The sequence below is a fragment of the Carettochelys insculpta genome, chromosome 1 (genome assembly GCF_033958435.1).
Source record: "Carettochelys insculpta isolate YL-2023 chromosome 1, ASM3395843v1, whole genome shotgun sequence".
Taxonomy (NCBI): Eukaryota; Metazoa; Chordata; order Testudines; family Carettochelyidae; genus Carettochelys; species Carettochelys insculpta.
In genome coordinates, this window is record NC_134137.1 from 185,440,550 (window position 1) to 185,459,085 (window position 18,536).

At 39.4% G+C, this 18,536-nt stretch overlaps 1 protein-coding gene across 2 annotated transcripts in view; it reads right to left on the reverse strand.

Moving 5' to 3' along the window:
• Positions 1 to 230: 230 nt before the first annotated feature.
• GABPA (GA binding protein transcription factor subunit alpha) overlaps positions 231 to 18,536 on the reverse strand; it is a 44,562-nt gene continuing 26,256 nt past the window's right edge. For both annotated transcript variants that reach the window (XM_074997367.1, XM_074997376.1), the window contains exons 6-10: positions 15,657 to 15,851; positions 14,567 to 14,623; positions 12,788 to 12,928; positions 11,653 to 11,845; positions 231 to 3,158 (exon numbers count right to left, since the gene is read on the reverse strand). In XM_074997367.1, the coding sequence (XP_074853468.1) occupies positions 2,930 to 3,158; positions 11,653 to 11,845; positions 12,788 to 12,928; positions 14,567 to 14,623; positions 15,657 to 15,851 (815 nt within the window). In that variant the 3' untranslated portion in view covers positions 231 to 2,929. The remainder of the gene's footprint in view (positions 3,159 to 11,652; positions 11,846 to 12,787; positions 12,929 to 14,566; positions 14,624 to 15,656; positions 15,852 to 18,536) is intronic.

An 18,536-nucleotide genomic window follows, 5' to 3' on the forward strand; every position in this document is an offset into this window, starting at 1 on the left:
ACTATTTCCTAGCACAAGTACAGAAAGATATTAATGTGAAGAAACCTGTTTTATAGTAATCTTGAATTTTTGACTTTCTTCCTTAAGAGCTTTGTGCTCTTAAGATGCTGAAAATGAAATTGTGCGTGCTACATACCTATAACTATTTACTTAAAAACAAAAAAAACACTAAAGCTGTGGAAGCCATTCTGAAAAACTAAATGAATCATCACCAAAACATAAGGCTGTGTAACAGTTTTATTTTTTGTTTCTATATTGACATTTTATGCACAAATATTTTATCAGAGTAAAAATAGAAAATAATTGTTTCATGTAAAATTACCAAAAAAATTCAAAACGAAATACATAATTATTAGCAGAGTATAAGTGTCTTTATTTAAAGAGTAAAAATGTATGCAAAACCCCACTGTTTTACAAAAATTGGGATAATTTTTTTTTCTGGCAGCAACAGAACACTATTATTGACATAAAATATTCTACAGCCTTTATTTATCTGAAGACATCAAGTTAGTCAGATTTCTTCCTTGGCTACAGGAAATTTGACAACTCTATGCTGTTTGAAAGATGCATTGGTCCTTTTTAAATTAAAAGAATATTGTTGAAGAGCAGCAGATCCCACCAGGAAGTAAAATGCATATAGAAAAACCGAAAAGGGATAACAGTTACTATATTAAAGGGCTTCAAAACAATAATTAGTTGTATTTACAAGAGAAGTTTTGATGACATCTTTCCTAATAGTTTTATTCCATTCTGCATATTAATTAATTCATTTGCTATTAAACTCATTTGGCTGGCCACTTAAAACCCTTCTTTTCTGTCTACTTGCAGTATTTTAGATCTCTGCTAGGAAGACTGAGCAATGTTCACCATGGTATCACATTTATTAAATGGCTAATTGAACTGTGGCTTTTGTTGAACACAGCTGCATAAATGGAATTAAAAAAAAAGTGAACCACAGAACTTGCAATCTTGTTTTCCCCTTTCTTAAGCAAGATAGTGAGCTCAGCTATTTAGTTATATAAGAGATTTCAAATGCTTCATAAATAGTGAAAGTGAACTGTAACTATACTACCATCATGCAAGCTAGACTTATGACTTGACTTCTTACTGATGTAGCCATATTTGTAATTCACAGATTTATTAGGGAATAAAAAGGACTTGTGTAGCTCTTATAAACCTACTACATCTTTCGGAAGCAGTATACTCAGCTTGTTGACAAATGAGTGCTTCAGTAACTCCAGAATGGTAAATTAAAAGGCATTGGAGGAAACTGACAAGAGAAACTACAAAGGTGGTGGCTAGCAACTAGAGAGACTTAAAAGGTAGATGAACAAAAGTGCATGTAAGAAATCCTTGGACCTACAGCATGGGCACTATGATGTATCTGGGGAAAAAAATCCAGCCCCTCGATATACCCTGAAAAAAAATAAAGGCTAAAAATATGTAAGTCACACATTTCCAATTACTTTAAATCTAATCCCTTTTTATTTGACAACAGCAATAACAAAATGTTCCCACCACTCAGTATAAGTAAATTTTATATTAAGCATCTGTCAGCGTAACCAGGTTCTTGACTTAAGTTTTAAAAGTAACTTGACCTTTTTTCAACATGGTACCAAAGATTTTCTCTTATGCAATTATATTTTTACTTGTCAAGTGACACCACAGCTTCTGCTGATGGTTCCTTTTTAAAAAAATCTGCTTGCAAGAACAGCAAAACTGCATGGTAACAATATTCATACCGTTTAAGCAAGGGCAAAAAGTAAAAACTGTGCAGACACAGTTTTGTACAAGTTAATATGTATATGCCTGAATGAAGTAGTATTTATACCAGTCTCTAGATTCAGGATACATTATACTTTTTTGAAGAACATATCCAAATAAGTAACTGTGTGCTGCTTAGGTCTCAAGCATTCAGTTTTGTTTCAGAGGCCGTAAAACATTATCTGAAATTTGAAAAGAAACTAATTTTAAATAAACTATACTTTTCATATTTTATTAGGACAGACTGTACAAGAATCCGAAGTTCAGACTTCAGATTTTTATAAATTTATTTGCAATTCATTGTGTTTCTAAACAGGAAAGCACTGCTGAATGTGATTAACTTAAGTCTTCATCAAGATCAACTATAGTGCAGGAATAAGGAGTACTGGGTAATAAACGACCCTTTGGGCGAGGGAAACCTTTTCAAGTTTTTAAATCACCTGACAGAAAAACATGGAAATCTTTATTTTCTTTTGCTGGGTAGCCAGCATAACATCTTCCAAAAGTTAAGAACTTGGCCCTTGTATACGCATGTTATCTACGTTACAATGAAATACTCATCGTTGGCTGTTGAACTAAGGTAGATTAAGCCTGGATCACTGTCTTCAGCACTAATCTTAAGTGTAGTCTATTTTTAGTTTTCTTTGTTTAAAAACAGACACTGTCCTAGGGACTTGATGCTTTGTATTATTTTTGTGTGGTTTTTTTCTGTTTTGCTTGATTAAATGAGATTAACAGGCATGTTTAAGGGCAGCCCCTGCTTTCATGTCTAACATCCAATTCCATTTTGCAGTTCAACAGAGAAGAACAGAATTTAAACTATTGGCCAGTCTGTTTCCTGTAGATGCTTCGCTTTTCTTAAATGCTGCAACAAATATTTTATAGGGCTGGACATACGCCATGGACCACTTCAGCTTTCCTCACCAATTTCAGCAGACTATGTGCCACAGCAGGCCAGTCTTCACAATGAAGAAGTTGTCGTGATCCCTTAACAGACACTGAAATATATGCTGTTAAAGAGCAAAATTTATGGGTGTCCCAGTTCTTTGTAGAAAATCATGCATCATATTGTCAAGGAATAAAAAGAAGCTTTCAATTCCAATAAAGGTAACTGCTCTGGGTATATAAGAAAGGCCTCAGGCTCCCAACTTTCTGATCCTAGTGCTTAATTGTCCTTCTCGGTTTTCAGAGATGCTGTAGCTAGTGCTACTGCTGTGACTGGCTGTGCAATGCCATGGAGTTGCATCTTCGCCAGTTTCTTTTGCTCACACTCTGTAACCAATCGGTTCAGCTCCGCTGCGCTATATCCAATGAGAGTCTTCAAGTCACAGACAAATTTGTACACAAACCTCTTCCCTTGTACTTTGCAGATCATATCTCCATCATAGTAATAGCTTAAATGAGAAAAACAAAGCAAAGAAATCAGGGCTAAGTAACAGTACAATATTTTACATACACATCACATTTAAGGATACTGAAGCATTAAAAGGTAGGTTTGTTTCCATAGTAAGATCTTGTTAAGTATTTATCTTATCTGCTTATACAAAACTACACCTAGTGTCTTGGGCTTTTTGACATAAATGTAAAGAAGAGATTACAGCAATGAAATATGAATTCTTTCTTGAACTATCCAGATGAGCTACTGGGAGAGCCATGTTACTAAATTAATCATCTCTGCCACACATCCCAGAGCACTGAAAGTTGCTTGAAGAATGAGCATCACTGTGAGTGACAACAGACTAGAATGACTCTTTTGCAGGATTTCACTGATTATTTTTGCCTTAACGGCAGAGAGAGATTCTTGACCATTTCTGCTACAAGGACAATTATCTAGACAACTGTATGTGATTGACTTCATGGTATGCACTCATGTATTGAGCTGTCAGGTCCATAACTTTGACTGCTGCCTCCTCACTTGGTGGAGAAAGTAGCTAATTTCAAACTGAACAGTGTAGTCACTGTATTAATCCATTTTATAAAAAAGAACAGGACTGTGTATTCACATAACCCATCTAAATCTACAGGAAACTTCAATAGCAAGTACTGGAGTTACACTTTTTCCTTTGTATAATTTAAATACAGGACCTATTATAAAAGTTAGAAGCACAGTCATTATCTAAGTATACAGTTAATTATGAATTAATTGCTTTTTGATGGTCAGTATTTTTCATGTTTTAATCACAAGAGAACTGCCATACCAAGCAGAATGCAAGTAAGGCAACATAAAGCTGTACATGTGATCTATGGTACCCTAGAGACATTACAAAATCATTAGTAACTAAGAAGCACAAATGTAACTTTTTTGTAGCTGTATTTTGTGCTCTCCCTCATGTAAAGCATTAATGAATTCAGACTTCTGAGGTTTAACACAATTGTGATAAATTTGTACAAGGCACAAATATCACAAAAGAAAATTACCTTCACATGGTTGTTTCTCTAAAAGAACCATTTGACTGGATTCCCATTCTTACCTTATCCTCCTAGCATGACATAAGTGAAAACTCCCCTGGCTCTCTGATTTTCAGCCTCTTGGGTGTGTCTACATCAGTAGCCTGCAGAGCATCTACATATTTTCCCTTACTTTGACGTTAACTTTGAAGTAAGGGAGCCCAGCTTCGAAGTCTTTACTCCATTTGCGGGAATGGAGTAGTGCTCTACTTCTAAGTTTAACTTGAAAGGAGGGTATGTGTAGACGCTCTACTTCGAAGTAAGCAACTTCAAAATTATTTTGTAGTGTAGACATAGCCCTTGAAAAGCATGGCTGTGTACAGACCAAATGCCAGGTCATCTGTACTTCTGGGACATTCTTTAGTTCCTCGATAAGCAAGGAACAAAGAGGATCTCTAATTCTCAAGCAAAACTGAATAATTCATTGAACTAGCTTTTGCCTCCCAATTCTAATGTGAAAATGGATGGATGAGTGACTAGGAATCCCAGTCAAATATATTTAGAGCTACCACATTCTAAAGATGACATACTTCAGATGGAAACAAAATCTGAAATTTTCAGAAAAAGAAACACAAGTGAGTTTTGCGAACTACAGTGATTGATGTAGACTTCTTAAAATGGGAATTAAGTCTGATGAGGTCCACTTGTGACTGTGGTAATTAAGAACTGACGTGAAGTATATCAGAAGGTCTTGAGCACAAAATTTGTCTACATTTGTCAAAAGGCAGACCCTTGAGAGCTGACAGAGCATCTATCTAACAGCTCATGCTAGAAGAAACTACAGAATTGGGAGCTAGTACATAAAGTAACAGGAGAAATATTGATCAGTTTTTACAGAATTTTGTTACAGATGCAATCCATAATATTGAGTGTAAAACAAACACAGAAAATGAATCAATGTTAAGGAATTCTTATTCTATTGATTTGTGTTTCAGTTTATGCTGAAATAAATGTTTGTAAAGTACAAGAGTAAAAATGAACATTATCAATTTTTTTGTTGAGTAATGACAGATACTGTTTCTGGCAATTCATTGACGGAACAGTAAAGAATGCACACCAAAATAAAGACCAATTGCTTTTCTTGTTCTCTGTATTCACAGAGCATTTATGAACTACTTTTAACTTGTACAACAAACTATTTTTCTGATAGCTGGGTAGACTATGTAGCAGCACCATCAGCAGCATGACTATCATTTACTGTATTAAGCAGATTTACACAGTGGTTCTAATAAATTAGTAAACAAAACTTAAGGGTTTTTTTTTTTAAATGAAAATTCAGATTGTCAATTTTTCCCCATTCTTTCCCCTAGCAAAAGGAGGCTTTTAATACCACTGTACACATCTAAATGTTAGAAAACATGACAGTATTGATAGAGCTGCCAAAGGAGAAATACTGTGAGGAACAACTTGTAAGTATGTACAGAGAGGTACCTGTGTTAGTCTGTATTCCAACAAAACAAAACAGCAGAAATGTAGCACTTAAAGTTTACAAGAATTATATGAAAACATCTCAATATCCTGGTGATAAGAAAGCTGTTCTTGAGTTCTTTTGCTGCCTTTTCTGCTTTCAGTTATAGTTTGCTTATTAAAGAAAAATAATGCCTTTAAGATCACTGGTCCGATACTGATGTTTCAAGAAAATTTTTCATGTATACCTTATAACAGCAGATCATAAAATAATATTATATGATATACAGATCATAAAATAATATTATATGATGATAAAATGTTAGACAAAATTCACACATTCATTATTAGGAATTCCCTTGCAGTAAACTATGTATACAAACACAATTAATTTACACTTTTAAATTGCTCCATTCTTGACATACATTTAAATCACTCATTTAAAATCTCTTGATTTTGCAAAATGTCATTTATACTAATTTGAAAATTTGTGCTATGCAGCTTCAGATTAAAAAATAAAAATACTTTAGTTCAAAATAAATGCTGAGCACATACTCTCTTTTCTGAAACTCACAAACCCCTGTGGGTTTAAAAAAAAATCAAGATTTTAAAAAACAAGGCCCTGATCCTGTAAACATTTATGCTTGTAATGTAATTGTCCTTATATAAAGAATGTTAAAATTGCACAAACATTTGACGTATCAAGCTTGTATGTTGGAGTGGGCCAAATTACTGCAAAAGCGGATTTGAATGGAACAAAGCAATGCTGGAGAAAAGGGGGTAAACGTGTTTCTTTCATAATTTAAACATGCTGAATTTTGAACTTTAATTAAAAGCAAAAAATTATCTGTAATTTAAAAATAAACAGAATGTGAAGGACAGATATTAAATACAGAATATGTTCCTAATTTGGAATCCTGTACTACGAGAAAATGCACAGAGTGACCTCTACTGCGTAGAAAGGGACCTGGGGATTACAGTAGAAGAAAAGCTGGATGAGTTAAGAGTGTGCCCTTGTAGCCCAAAAAAAGGTTAACGGCAAAAGGGGCTGCATTAACAGGAGAACTGCCGGCAGACTGAGGCAACATCTACCCTATGAGATAAATTCGAATTTATTAAAATTGATTTTGTAATCCTGGGTTTTATGAATTTGAGCATCCTCACCTCCCCATAGATTCCCCATAAAGTCGATTTATTGCTGACACACACAATTGCCAAACATCAACTACTGCAACAGTGTATTGTGGGGGGGCCTATCCCACAGTTTCCTCATCCCTGTAGCATTCTGGGTATTTTTGCTTGTGCAGCGTGGGAAAAAGATGCCCTGCAAGTGGTCGTGGGCATGTGATGTCATCTTCCCACACTGCACTGCCCTCATTCCCCTCCTATGGAAAGCAAATGGCCATTTTTCCAGAAGGACAGAAGGAAAAGTAAGGTATCAACAAAGATCGCCAAATTAACTGAAATTTCTTACTTCTATAAATGAATTGCTTTTTATAACTGAATTAACAAAGATTTTACAAAAAGCAACAGATACCTGTGTCTTCTCAACTGGCCCTCCAGCCACTGTCCCCCCTCCCTTGATTACAGAAACATGATTCCTGAAAATAATACGGGAACAATGCCAAGCTTGAAGAGTAGGATAGTAAAGGCTAGGAAAAAAAAAATATTTCATGATGCAGGGTTTTTTGCTCCCCAGTTCATTACACAGGGATGCTCAACATGGGGGTTGGGACTCACCAAATTTACATACACATGAATCCTTCTGGTGCCCTGGGATCACCCAGGAGTCTGTGACTGCATCTACACTTAACTTGAATTGTGTACTACAAACTGTCTTTGCAACCATCGACTTCTGTACCTGTCTTCACGGCAGAAGGTTGACAGGAGTGCTCCTCCCACTGACCTTCCTTACCAGCATGAGGCTCAGGCGGAGTTCCGGGGTCAACATTGACCCTGGAATGCATCGTTTTGCGCATGCGCAAAACAGCACCCCAGAAGATCAACCCTGAGTGGTCAATCTTCTCCGGCAAGTGTAGATGTAGTAGCCTGTGTTCTCAACTGGCCCGCCAGCCACTGTTAAGTTGGCCAAGTTTGAGGAAAGAAAAGGACAGCATAAGAAATAACTGAAATATCAAAGATTTTACAAAAAGCAGCAGGTGTCTGCAATGGGCTTAAACTGCAGCAAGGTGTGTGTGTCTTCTCAATGGGTCCTCCAGCCACTTTTCCCTGTGTTAAGGGGGCCAAAGTTTGAGGAAAGGGGAGGACAGAAAAGGTTAGGAAAACGATTTTTGGCTTCCCACGTCACTACAGAGAGTTGTCCAATGGAGGAGATGAGGCTCGCCAAATTTCAACAAGCAGTGTTGCTCAGGCGGGCCCTGATTGACTGCTAGGGGGCCGGACCCCTAGGGGTTGGGAATTGGGTGGATCAAAGGATGAAAGGCCAGTTGACGAGGTCCCTTCAGTGTTGCTCAGGGGGGTCCAGCCCCGACTGACTGTGTGGTGGCCAGCCCCCCTCATTGCCAAGGGGGAGCATGGGGTCCATGGCTGCAGAGACAGTTGACATGGTCCCCACAGTGGCAGCAAGCCCCTGAAAATCTTCACCACTGGGAGAGACTTCCTCCCAGTGGCAGCAAACCCTCCCAACATTTATTTGAGGAGGAAGTGGGTGTGGGGTCTGTCCCTCAAGAGCCAGTTGAGATGGTCTGCCCAGGCAGCAGCAAGCCCACAAAAATCTTTCCTGCCCTTGGAGCCCTCACTGCATGCAAACCAGGACATGGTGCTGCCTGGCAGCATGATTTGCAGTGAGCAGCGGGAACATCCTTTTATTGGGTCAGGGGCTACCCACATGATGTGGCTGGGTGCAGGCAAGACCCCAAATGCATGACACCTATGGGGGAGGGAAGGAGAGAGGCCCCCGCACAAATGTAAACTGCAAAGAAGTAGTTTCTCAGCCTCTCATGCAAGCACACAGCACCCCCACCCAACAGCTTAGTTGCCATGTGGTCTGGCGGGACAGGGGTAGGGACTGGCGCCAGCACAGGAAAAAAAATAAATAAAAAAAAAAATCAAGTGCGCAGCTTGCAGAGGTAGAGACAGAACTACGAACTCTGTGTTGGGGCTATTTTTAATAGGTAGATGTGCTCACAGTGCTGACAGCAAAGAAAGAAAAATTTCTCAGCATCTCACACACGCATGATCCCACAGCCATGGGCTTCCTGGTGCTGGATTCAAATTCGTGGGCTTCCTGTTATCTAATTCCTGCACACCTGCAGAGCAGCAGAGATGGAAGCAGCCAGAGAGGAGGAATGTGGGGCATTGTGGAATACATATGGGATACCTCTGGAGGTTAAGGGATTCAATTCAAAAATATGGCGCTTCCACACTAAGCCTTCATTCAAACTTGATGCTACGCCCAGCTGCTTTCACGAATGTTATGATATTGATATTAGTGATCCCTAAAATCAAGCTAATTGTATTTACAGGAAAGACAGTGACACTGTAAAATCAAAATAACTGCCTTAAATTTGACTTTATCATGTAACATAGATACAGCCTAAGTGAAGTGATTACTCCCACCTATTCGGCACTGGGGAGGCCACCTCTTGAATACTTCACTTTTAGGGGCCACCATTCCCTACTAGAGAAAGGAGGTGGACAAACTGCAGAGAACGTCCAGAGTAGTGCAAAAAAAAATGATTAGGGGGCTGTGGCACGGGACTTATGAGCAGAGGCTGAGGGAAAAGAAAAGAAGAATGAGAGGGGATTTGATGGCACCCTTCAACTTCCTGAAAGGAGGTTCCAAAGAGGATGAAGCCAGTTAGCCTCAGTGGTGGCAGATGACACAACAAAAAACAATGGTCTCAAGTTGCAGTGGGGGATATCCAACTTGGCTATCAGGAAAAACATGGGCTGGTTAGGAAGGTGGTGTAATCTCCATCCTTACAGATTTTAAAAGCGAGGCTTGACAAAGCTCTGATGGGAATGATGTATTTGGGCTTAGTCCTGCATTGAGCAGGGAGATTTGGGACTAAATGACCTCCTGAGGTCTGTTCCAACCTTAACCTTCTATCATATGGCATTCTTCCTCAAACATCAAATTCAAAATCTGGCTGGACAAGTTTTAATGAAGAGTTCAGTAACTCCCCATTAACTCCGGATATGTCTACACTATGAGATACTATTGATTTTAAGTCATTTAGCTTGATTTTAGCAAGTGCCTGTCTTCATTGTAAATTCCATTAGCTCGATGTATGGTGCACTAAATTCGACATAATATCAATATCATAGTAACCTGACGGGTGTAGTGTTCAGTTCAAATTTAAAATTCTGAATGAAGGGTAAGTGAGGAAGTGCCATGTCTTTAAACTGACTTCATTAACCTCCAGAGATGTGCTGTATGTACCGCACAGTTCGCTCTGGCCTCTTTCATCTCCACTGCTCTCAGGTATGGAGGAATTAGGCAACAGGAAGACCATTTCAATTCGGCACCTGGAAGCCTGTGGCTGTAGGGTCATGAGGGCTGAAAAATCTTCTCTCTTTTTCTTTGCCATTAGCATGGTTGTGGGGTCTGTGGTTCTGTGTATATCTCTGCTAGTTGCCTGGCACCAGCCGCTAGCCCCCCCCACACCATGTGGCAGCTAGGCTGTGGGTCGGGGTCATGCTTGTATGATAGGTTGAGAAACTTTTCAGTGGTTTACATGCTGTTCTGCCCCCCACATCTCCCCTCTTTCTTCCCCCCGCCCCGGAGGCACCATGCAGTCTGGAACTTTCCCATGGCCAGCCACATCATCACGTGGCTTGACCCTGAAGCAATAAAAGGACATGCTACACAAGGTGCCAGACAGCTTGAATGATGTGAGGGTCCTTTAGTCGGCCAGAGGAAGTCTCCCTCAGTGGCTTGGATACTGCGGGGTTGTCTGCTTTTTGGGGGTCTTTTATCTGCCTGGGAGAAGTCTCCCTGAGCGGTTATGACTTTCAGGGGCTATCACCAAAATGCTACGGGTCTCAGGGAACTGTGGGATAGGTTCCCACAATACACTGCTGCAGCAGTCAATTTAAGCTACTTGTGTGTGGCAGCAATAAGTTGATTTTGTGGGGAGCATGTGGGAATGTGAGGACGCTCAAAATCGAATTGATAAAACCTAGCCTTAATAAATCAATTTTAATAAATTCGATTTTAGCTTGTAGTGTGGATGCAGCCTCAGTATGGTTACATGCCTATCATTCAGACCACAGCTTACAAAGTTGATACAACTAGTACTGCTGTTGAAAGACTTTCACAAGTCACCAGACATCTTCAACAGAAACATTTAGTCAGAACAGCTGATCAAGCACACTCTTCCCTGCTCTGAGGGCACTAAAATGGACTGTACCGGAACATAAAGATATTCTGATTCCATTGTGAGGTAGTCTACACATATCAATAAACGCCCTAAAAATGCTGGGCTGGGGCACCATATTTCAGATTCCGGATTGTCAAGTGCATGCACTGAAAATGGAATTTTAGGCAGACAAATGACTGAGTGTGTAATTGCTGGTAAATATTATGCATACACCATTTATGCTCACAAAATTGGTCTGTATGTGGTCACTCTTATCACCTAACTTTGGAGTCATCTCCAGCAACCTGACAAAAAACTCAAGAGGAAAGTCTCTAGAAGATTACAAAAAATTAGTGTCTGTTCCGTCATTTGCAAGCTTCCATGACCAGATGGCATGACCCATGCTTAGCTGATGAGAACAGCAGCAGGTGATAGCACAGCAGTTTGCATCTCTTTTTTAATTGATGTGTGACAAAGGATTGTACATAACTGACAGAACACTACAGTTAGACCCCTGGTGTCCAACATGCTAGCCATATGTGGCTATTTGGCTGGTTGAGTGTGGCTAGTTGGCTTGAACAATATATATTTTCAAAATAATGTGGCCAGTGTGCTATAGCAGTAGCCTTTATAGAACTGGGTGGACACCATGGAGTTAAGAGAAAAGTATACAACTATTCAATAAAAATTTAGTGGTAGAGCTTCTTACCGTAGAGCACGACTAAGCTTCTCATAGTTCATGGTGGGTTTATTTTTACGTTGTCCCCATTTCTGTGCAACCAGCTCAGGTTGATTCAGTTTAAACTCCCCTTCGTCGCCAACCCAAGAAATACAGTCTCGAGCGTCTTTATCAGTAAGAAGTTCTAGCAAAAACTGCCATAGCTGAATCTGGCCATTGTTTCCTATTGAGATAAAAAGTCATTGAAATAGAATAGGAGTTATTTTCTACGGAGCAAAAGAGTTATTTTAACATATAAAATATCCTGGTTACACTGTGGCCACCAAATTTTTTTTCAATAAGACCTTAAGTTAGCTTCTAAATGCACACTTCGGCACTTAAATAGTTGCCCTGGCTCTCTCAGAAGTGCAGCTCACTCAATATCTCTCACTAAAATCTTGGGCTAGAAACATAGTTCTAGGTTCCAATTTTTGAAAATCTGTCTGGTGTCACAAGCTTCTTGATTTGTTTTGGAGACAGAAAAAGCAGCAGCTCCAACTGATGGGCAAATACAGAAAGGAAAGCAATATTGGAGGACAGAATCAAGGTAGCTAAAGGACCTGACACAATATTAATGGTATAAACAGTTTGGATGAAGAAAATCTAAGGAAAATCTTGAAATTAAACTTCATAGGTAATCTGCAGTTTTCCTGAATGTGCCTTCACTTCACTGGGAGTAGAAGGTCCCTAATTAGTGAAGTTAAAAATGGTGTAAGAAGAAAAACTAAAACAATATCCAAAGTGCCTGGTTAGAATTCTGGAACATATTTGCCTCTCCCTCAGCTTCCTTCTGGAATGATCCAGTAAGGAGATGATAAAACCTAAGCAAAGGGCAATGAGTGGAAGGAAGGGGGTCACCTCTAAGACAGTGGTCAAACATGGCTTTGTTTCAGCTACACGATAGCACTTTCAGATAGTGCTCTTTAGAAGTGATATAGTACTTACTCAAAACAGGTCAGGGCTACATACTGCATCAGCACTTCTTGTTGCACGTGGATTTTCCCTACAGGCCTCATGTCTAAGTAAAATTTTGGCAAAATCATAATTGAAAAGGATATGACTATATGTTGCAAATTCACCATTAAGCATTTATAGCATTTACATTACAATAAAATTGAGATCATACCTGTTCTGTTCCCAGGCGAACTTCTGTCTTCTCCTGAGATTCTTGGTGCCCTCTGTACTTTAGCTGCCTTTGCACTGCTGTTTATTACTTTAATGGTGGTTGGGGTAGCAGGCTGTACAGATGCTGGAATAATTTGCACAGCTGTGAAGCAGCAAACATTGGAGAAAAATAATTATAACAGTACAAACACACACACACACACACACACACACACACTTGTAACTCCATGTTCTAACACCTCAGGAATGGAGGTTGTTTGTAAATCTGAACAAAACATGGTTGTTCTTTCAAAAGTTTGCAACTGAACAGTGGCTTAATATAGCCATGAAACATTACGATGCAGAAGAAAATTGCTGTGTTTAACTATTTTAGTTTAAATAAAAAAAAATAAAAAACAACAACTCGAAGAGTTTCCTTTCCTTGTTAGGTCCTTAAACAAAAGGAAACAAAAACATTTCCTTTTTCTAGTTGTTTACATTTAATGCATTACTGTACAATATTTGCTTTTTAAGGGTTTCTGCTGCCTGACTGAGTATAGGTTCAACCTCCCAAAACTGGCACTCTCTAGTTTGGCAACATCTGTGGTCAGGCATGACCACAGATGTTACTAGATCTAAAGATCCTAGGTTTGGAGACTATTAGAGGGAGGGCCAGCCAGAGCTGCTGCGAGGGGAGCCTGGCCACCCTAAGCAGAGGAGCCAGGCAGGGCTTGTATTTCAGGTCAGAGATGGCCCCTGCGGGATTGGAGCCATATGAGCACCCCAGTCAGGGTCACACACAGCCCCAATGACCGGTCAGGGGCCGAGCCAGCGCCCTGGTCAGAGCTGGAGCTGGCTTCTGCAGGCGTGGGCCCAGGGCTGCACTAGTAGCGACCGTGAGGCCAGAGCCCAGCCATATCCAGCGCCCATGGGGCTGTGGCTGCACCCATGGGGCCAGGGCTGGAGCTGTCAGCAGCACCTGCAGGGCCATATCTGGAAGCTCGCCTGGGGCTAGTGCCAGACTCCATGGCTGGCAGCCCGAGCATGGTCAAACATTATCATCCAGAGGTATGGGCAAGAGGTAAGGGGGCCCCAGGGGTGGAGATGGGAATGGAAGGACAAAAGCAGAACAGGCAGCAGGGAGGAACAGCTGACTGTGTGGCCAGGGCAGCTAACCACCCTTCATCTGGAAAATCCCCTCCTCCGGGACCAGTCAAGTTTGGAGGGTGCCAGATAAGGGAGGTTCAACCTGCATCTCCAGATCCAAATGTGGTATGTGATCTGTTTGTAAGTTTAGTGTTTGTAACTCAGCCACTCTACTCTTTGTGTGTATAGATACACATACACACATACGCACCTATGTCAATATTAACATGCAAAATATTTTCCCTCCAAAGAACCACATGGATATTTGTAAACCTTAATTTAAATTGTTGCCACCATTTAAAATGGAATTGGTGTCAGCAATGCAGTAGATATGATACTTTTTAAAAAAGGCAGACTTTATGTTCAATATGAATGTAATTCTGAACAGCTGGAGTTACAAATATTTCACTTGTATCACATGGTGTAGAATAATGGAAATGTTTGTTGATCATAATAGGAAAGTCAGAAACATTCATAATTCTCATTAGGTTCTTAAATAAATTAACAAATTAAAGCTTTACTTTCACGTTCAAAAACATGCACAGGTATGTTATTTCTTTGTGGCTTTTCTGATCTTTTTGGTAGCGGAAGTGCTGAACTCAAATTACGTATTGACAAAAGCCTGTCTTAATAATCTACTACCACGACTACTCACGCTGATCAATAGTAACTGTCGCTATTTCTCCAGAGTGTTCTTGGCTAGCCAATACATCTGCCAAGCAAAAGAAAAATATTTATTTTTTTCAAATCATTAACCTAATAAGTCAACTGAATACCAAATGGATTTTATAGCTGAGGGAGTAAAAAAGTTAGAGAGAAGCAACGAAGACTGTAGAGCGTATAAAGATGATGACTTTTATGAGTAAATATGTAACACCGTGTGAAAGAGGCATGCACAACCTTTATGTCTTTATGGGCATGTGGGATGGTGATTTATTCTCACTAATGAATTTTTGGAACAAATATTATATGCACTTTTTTATTCTTTACTCAAATTTTCTCTTGTTTTTTGTGACATACTTATTTCAATGTCACAGACAGAAAATTACCTTACGTAATTGCTTCTAAACACTGAACACACATGAATGAATAACAGATTAGCTGCAGTGTATATGGTCTAAAGAATTCACTTAGTACGTTTCATATTTACATGAAACTGCAACTATATTAAGTGCCATACTTAATTATAAGACTGTATCAGAAAATGAACTAAAGCTAATAAAAATAAATCAGGAATCCTCAGGTACGTGGTAAGAATCATATTTCTTTGTAACTTTCTTCCTATATTAGACTAACAGTAATAAAATTTGAAGCAAGATGAGCCACTCAGGTTTAAAATATTGACTTTTGTATGACCAAATATTCTCACTTGAACACATTCTCTTATCTTGTATTTGACACCTTGGGTTTCACTGCTAATTGAAAGTGGAAAATAATTTGGATTGCTCACAACTGTTCTATAGTCTTAGAGGTATAGCCCTGTTAGTCTGTAGCATCACCAACAACAAGCAGTCCTGCAGCACCTTCCAGGATAAAACCCCAGGATTCTAAATGTCTGTGCCAGTAATCTGAAGTGGGTCTTACCCACGGAAGCCCATGACCTCATAAATCTGTTAGTCCTGAAGGTGCCCCAGGACTGCTTGGTATTTGACACCTGTCCTTATCTTTCCACGGGGGGGGAGGAGAAATGGGGGGACAAAAAAAAAATCCAGTAACTAAATCAGTCATTGAGAAAGCTCACATACATTTCCGAAGAAGCTCCAGGTGGCTCCAAAGGATTTCTCCCCGAGGGACTCTCTGGAAGAAGTCCTCTTGATTGAGACTACATAACTCTCGGCCTGGAATACTAAGAGTATTGAGGTCTATGTCAGTCATGCTGAACTCCTTCATCACCCATACCACCCAGTGGAGTACTTGGTCTGTTGACCACTGTACAGGGTCTAGAAAAAAAGAAGAAAAATATCTTTAACAGCTGATAAAAGGTTGTGTCATTCTGTCCATTTTAGACACTACAGAACTATTCCTTATAGCCATCAACAATAAAAACCAGAGGGGGGAGACTGTCCCATGTGGCTGAAACAAGTGTGATTGAACAGTCATATGGATGAGTTATTAAATTTAAAAAAAGTCCTAATTCTTACACTTTAGTACAAAGCCTGGTTATGCCACACATTCTTTGTACAGAGCAACAAAAAGAGAGAAGAGAGTGGAGGGCATAGAAAGCTACAATGCAACTAAAATGTTGGTTCTCAAAATGCTGCTACAAACTATTCCTACGGAGCTAATAATTTTTTTCTATGGCTTTGCCTGAGACAGTGCACTATCTGGAGTGCAATTTAGTGCTCTCACTTGGATCACCATTTCTTCTCACCACTTGTGAAGATTTTTGAACCCTCTACGGTTGTATCAATTTTCTTGTTTCACTCCTTCCAATATGAAACAATAATGTCCTGTATGTTGGGAAGGGATACTTTCCTCAACCATGATCTAAGTCAGTAACACCATGTAAAACCAGGGAGTAGCTGAGGATATTAGTGACTAGTGAGATATCTAAGGAAGGTCATTAAGCTTCCTAACCTTTTTGGGAAAAGGGTTTTTTTTTTTTTTTGTTTGCTTGCTTTTGCTTTTTGAGGTTTTTTTTTTTTTGCCTTTTAACTAGGCAAATTTGGGTGAACAGTTAGAACAGATAGCTGTCACAAATCATTTCACATGAAGGACCAATTTTTTCCTGTTACAATTGTAATAGCACGTGGGTTCTTTATGCTAACATTATACTCCATAATGATGCTTTCTGTGAGCTCCACAGTTTAACTGTGAAATCTACCATGGGCTAAGAGACCTGCTTATCCTCCAAAACCCAAAAGAGCTTATCTAACCTCTGGGAAGTCCTAACAATAAAGCTGCTTGACATCATGAAAGGCACACATACAGTTTCTATGCTCTTCTGGACAGAATAAAGTATCAGAAAGGTTCTCTCCTCATTCCCTCTGCTGAGAAAAAGCAAGAGCTCTACCTTGTCTGGTTTCTCAATGGGCTTTTGAATTCCATGGCTGAGAAAAACTTGCTTTAGCAGTAACCCCCAAGAGTTCATGAAACTGTCCCTGACAGGGTTTATATCTTGTATTCAGGCAGCAGAAAACGCTCATTTCAACAGTTCTGAACCTGGAACCACTGCCGTATCAACCAAAATGCAAGAGAAAAGAACTGTGCCAGAGTTCTTAAAACCTTGTTTTAAAAAGCTAAACTTTCCATTTAGGGCACACATGTTTAGAATTCTCACCATACATCCCGGAGTCACAAAGAACATCCTCTAGGCCAGACAGTCAGCTCGTCTCTTAACAGTTAAGTAAGCTGTCTGCCACAACATCAAAAATGATCTACTTCCATTGTTGTATAGTCTCCTGTAATAACTCTGGCTTCTCGAAGTGAAAATATAATGAACTTCAGGTCCCTACCCATAAGTTGTGGCTCCAAAAAGCAGTTGGGTCACTTGTTTTCTTTAATTTAGCATTTTCTGATTGTTCCATGCTTCCAACAAAAACAACCTGAATTGGAAAATGACAGCCAGAAACAGCTGTGGAGGTCACGTGTGTTTCTCTCTCTCTGTTTAGACTAGAGAGAATTGTCGGAAAAAGACAAGCAAATCTGCACGTTGCAATTTGCGCATCTTTTCCCGCTTTTCTGTTGGGAGGGACTTCTGCGAAATTTGACCTGCCCTACACAGTGTCAAATTTTGGAAAAAGCCTCCTCTTCTGGGCCATCATTTCTTCCTCTTAGAAGGAGGTTTACAGGGATGGCAACAGAACACGTCCGCTTTTCTGGAAGTGTTCTCAGACATGGCAGATCTTTTCTGGGAAACCTCCAGTATTCCCGAAAAGGGCTGTAGTGTAGCCATAGCTTCTGAGACAAGAATGAAACTGGAGAAACATACGAGAGTTGTTACAGAGTGGAAAGCTCCTGGATGGTGTTAGCTTACTAGTCAGAGCGAAAAATGGTAAGGAATAGAGTCTGCAATATCACTACAAAACAGGGTTTGATTTTACTCCAAGCTCCAACTCTCACTGTCCTTTGAAAAGCACTCTGGATTCTCAAAAGAAGCACATAATTTCAGAAAGTTGTGAGGAGTTGAAAATCTCCTCTAAGAGAAATGTAAATTTTACACATATATAAAAAGATCAGGCAAAATAAAATCTCATCTTTGGGGGAGCATAAAAAATTCATTTACAAAAAACTTCAGAAGTATATATTATTATAAAACACTGACAATACATTCAGAAAACATTAAGCTCCCCACGTGCATCCTTCCTCTCCAACTCCATGATGGGAAGAAAATCTGATATGGTGTTTAAAGGCTGTATTTTTTGGCATTCACTTCATTAAGATTATCAAGAAGAGATAAGAATCTCAAAATGTCTATAATTTGGTTTTGTCATAGAAGAGGGAAATTCTGTTTTCTAGAAAATTCTCAATTACATAATGTAAAACAATTGTAAATATTTGTGAATGTCACATCATTGTAATTTCACAGTTGATTTTCTTCTCTGAGAAAGCAAAGTTTTAATACTAACACATCTGATACAGTTGATTTACAACAGTTTACCTAACACTGAGGCTATGTCTACACT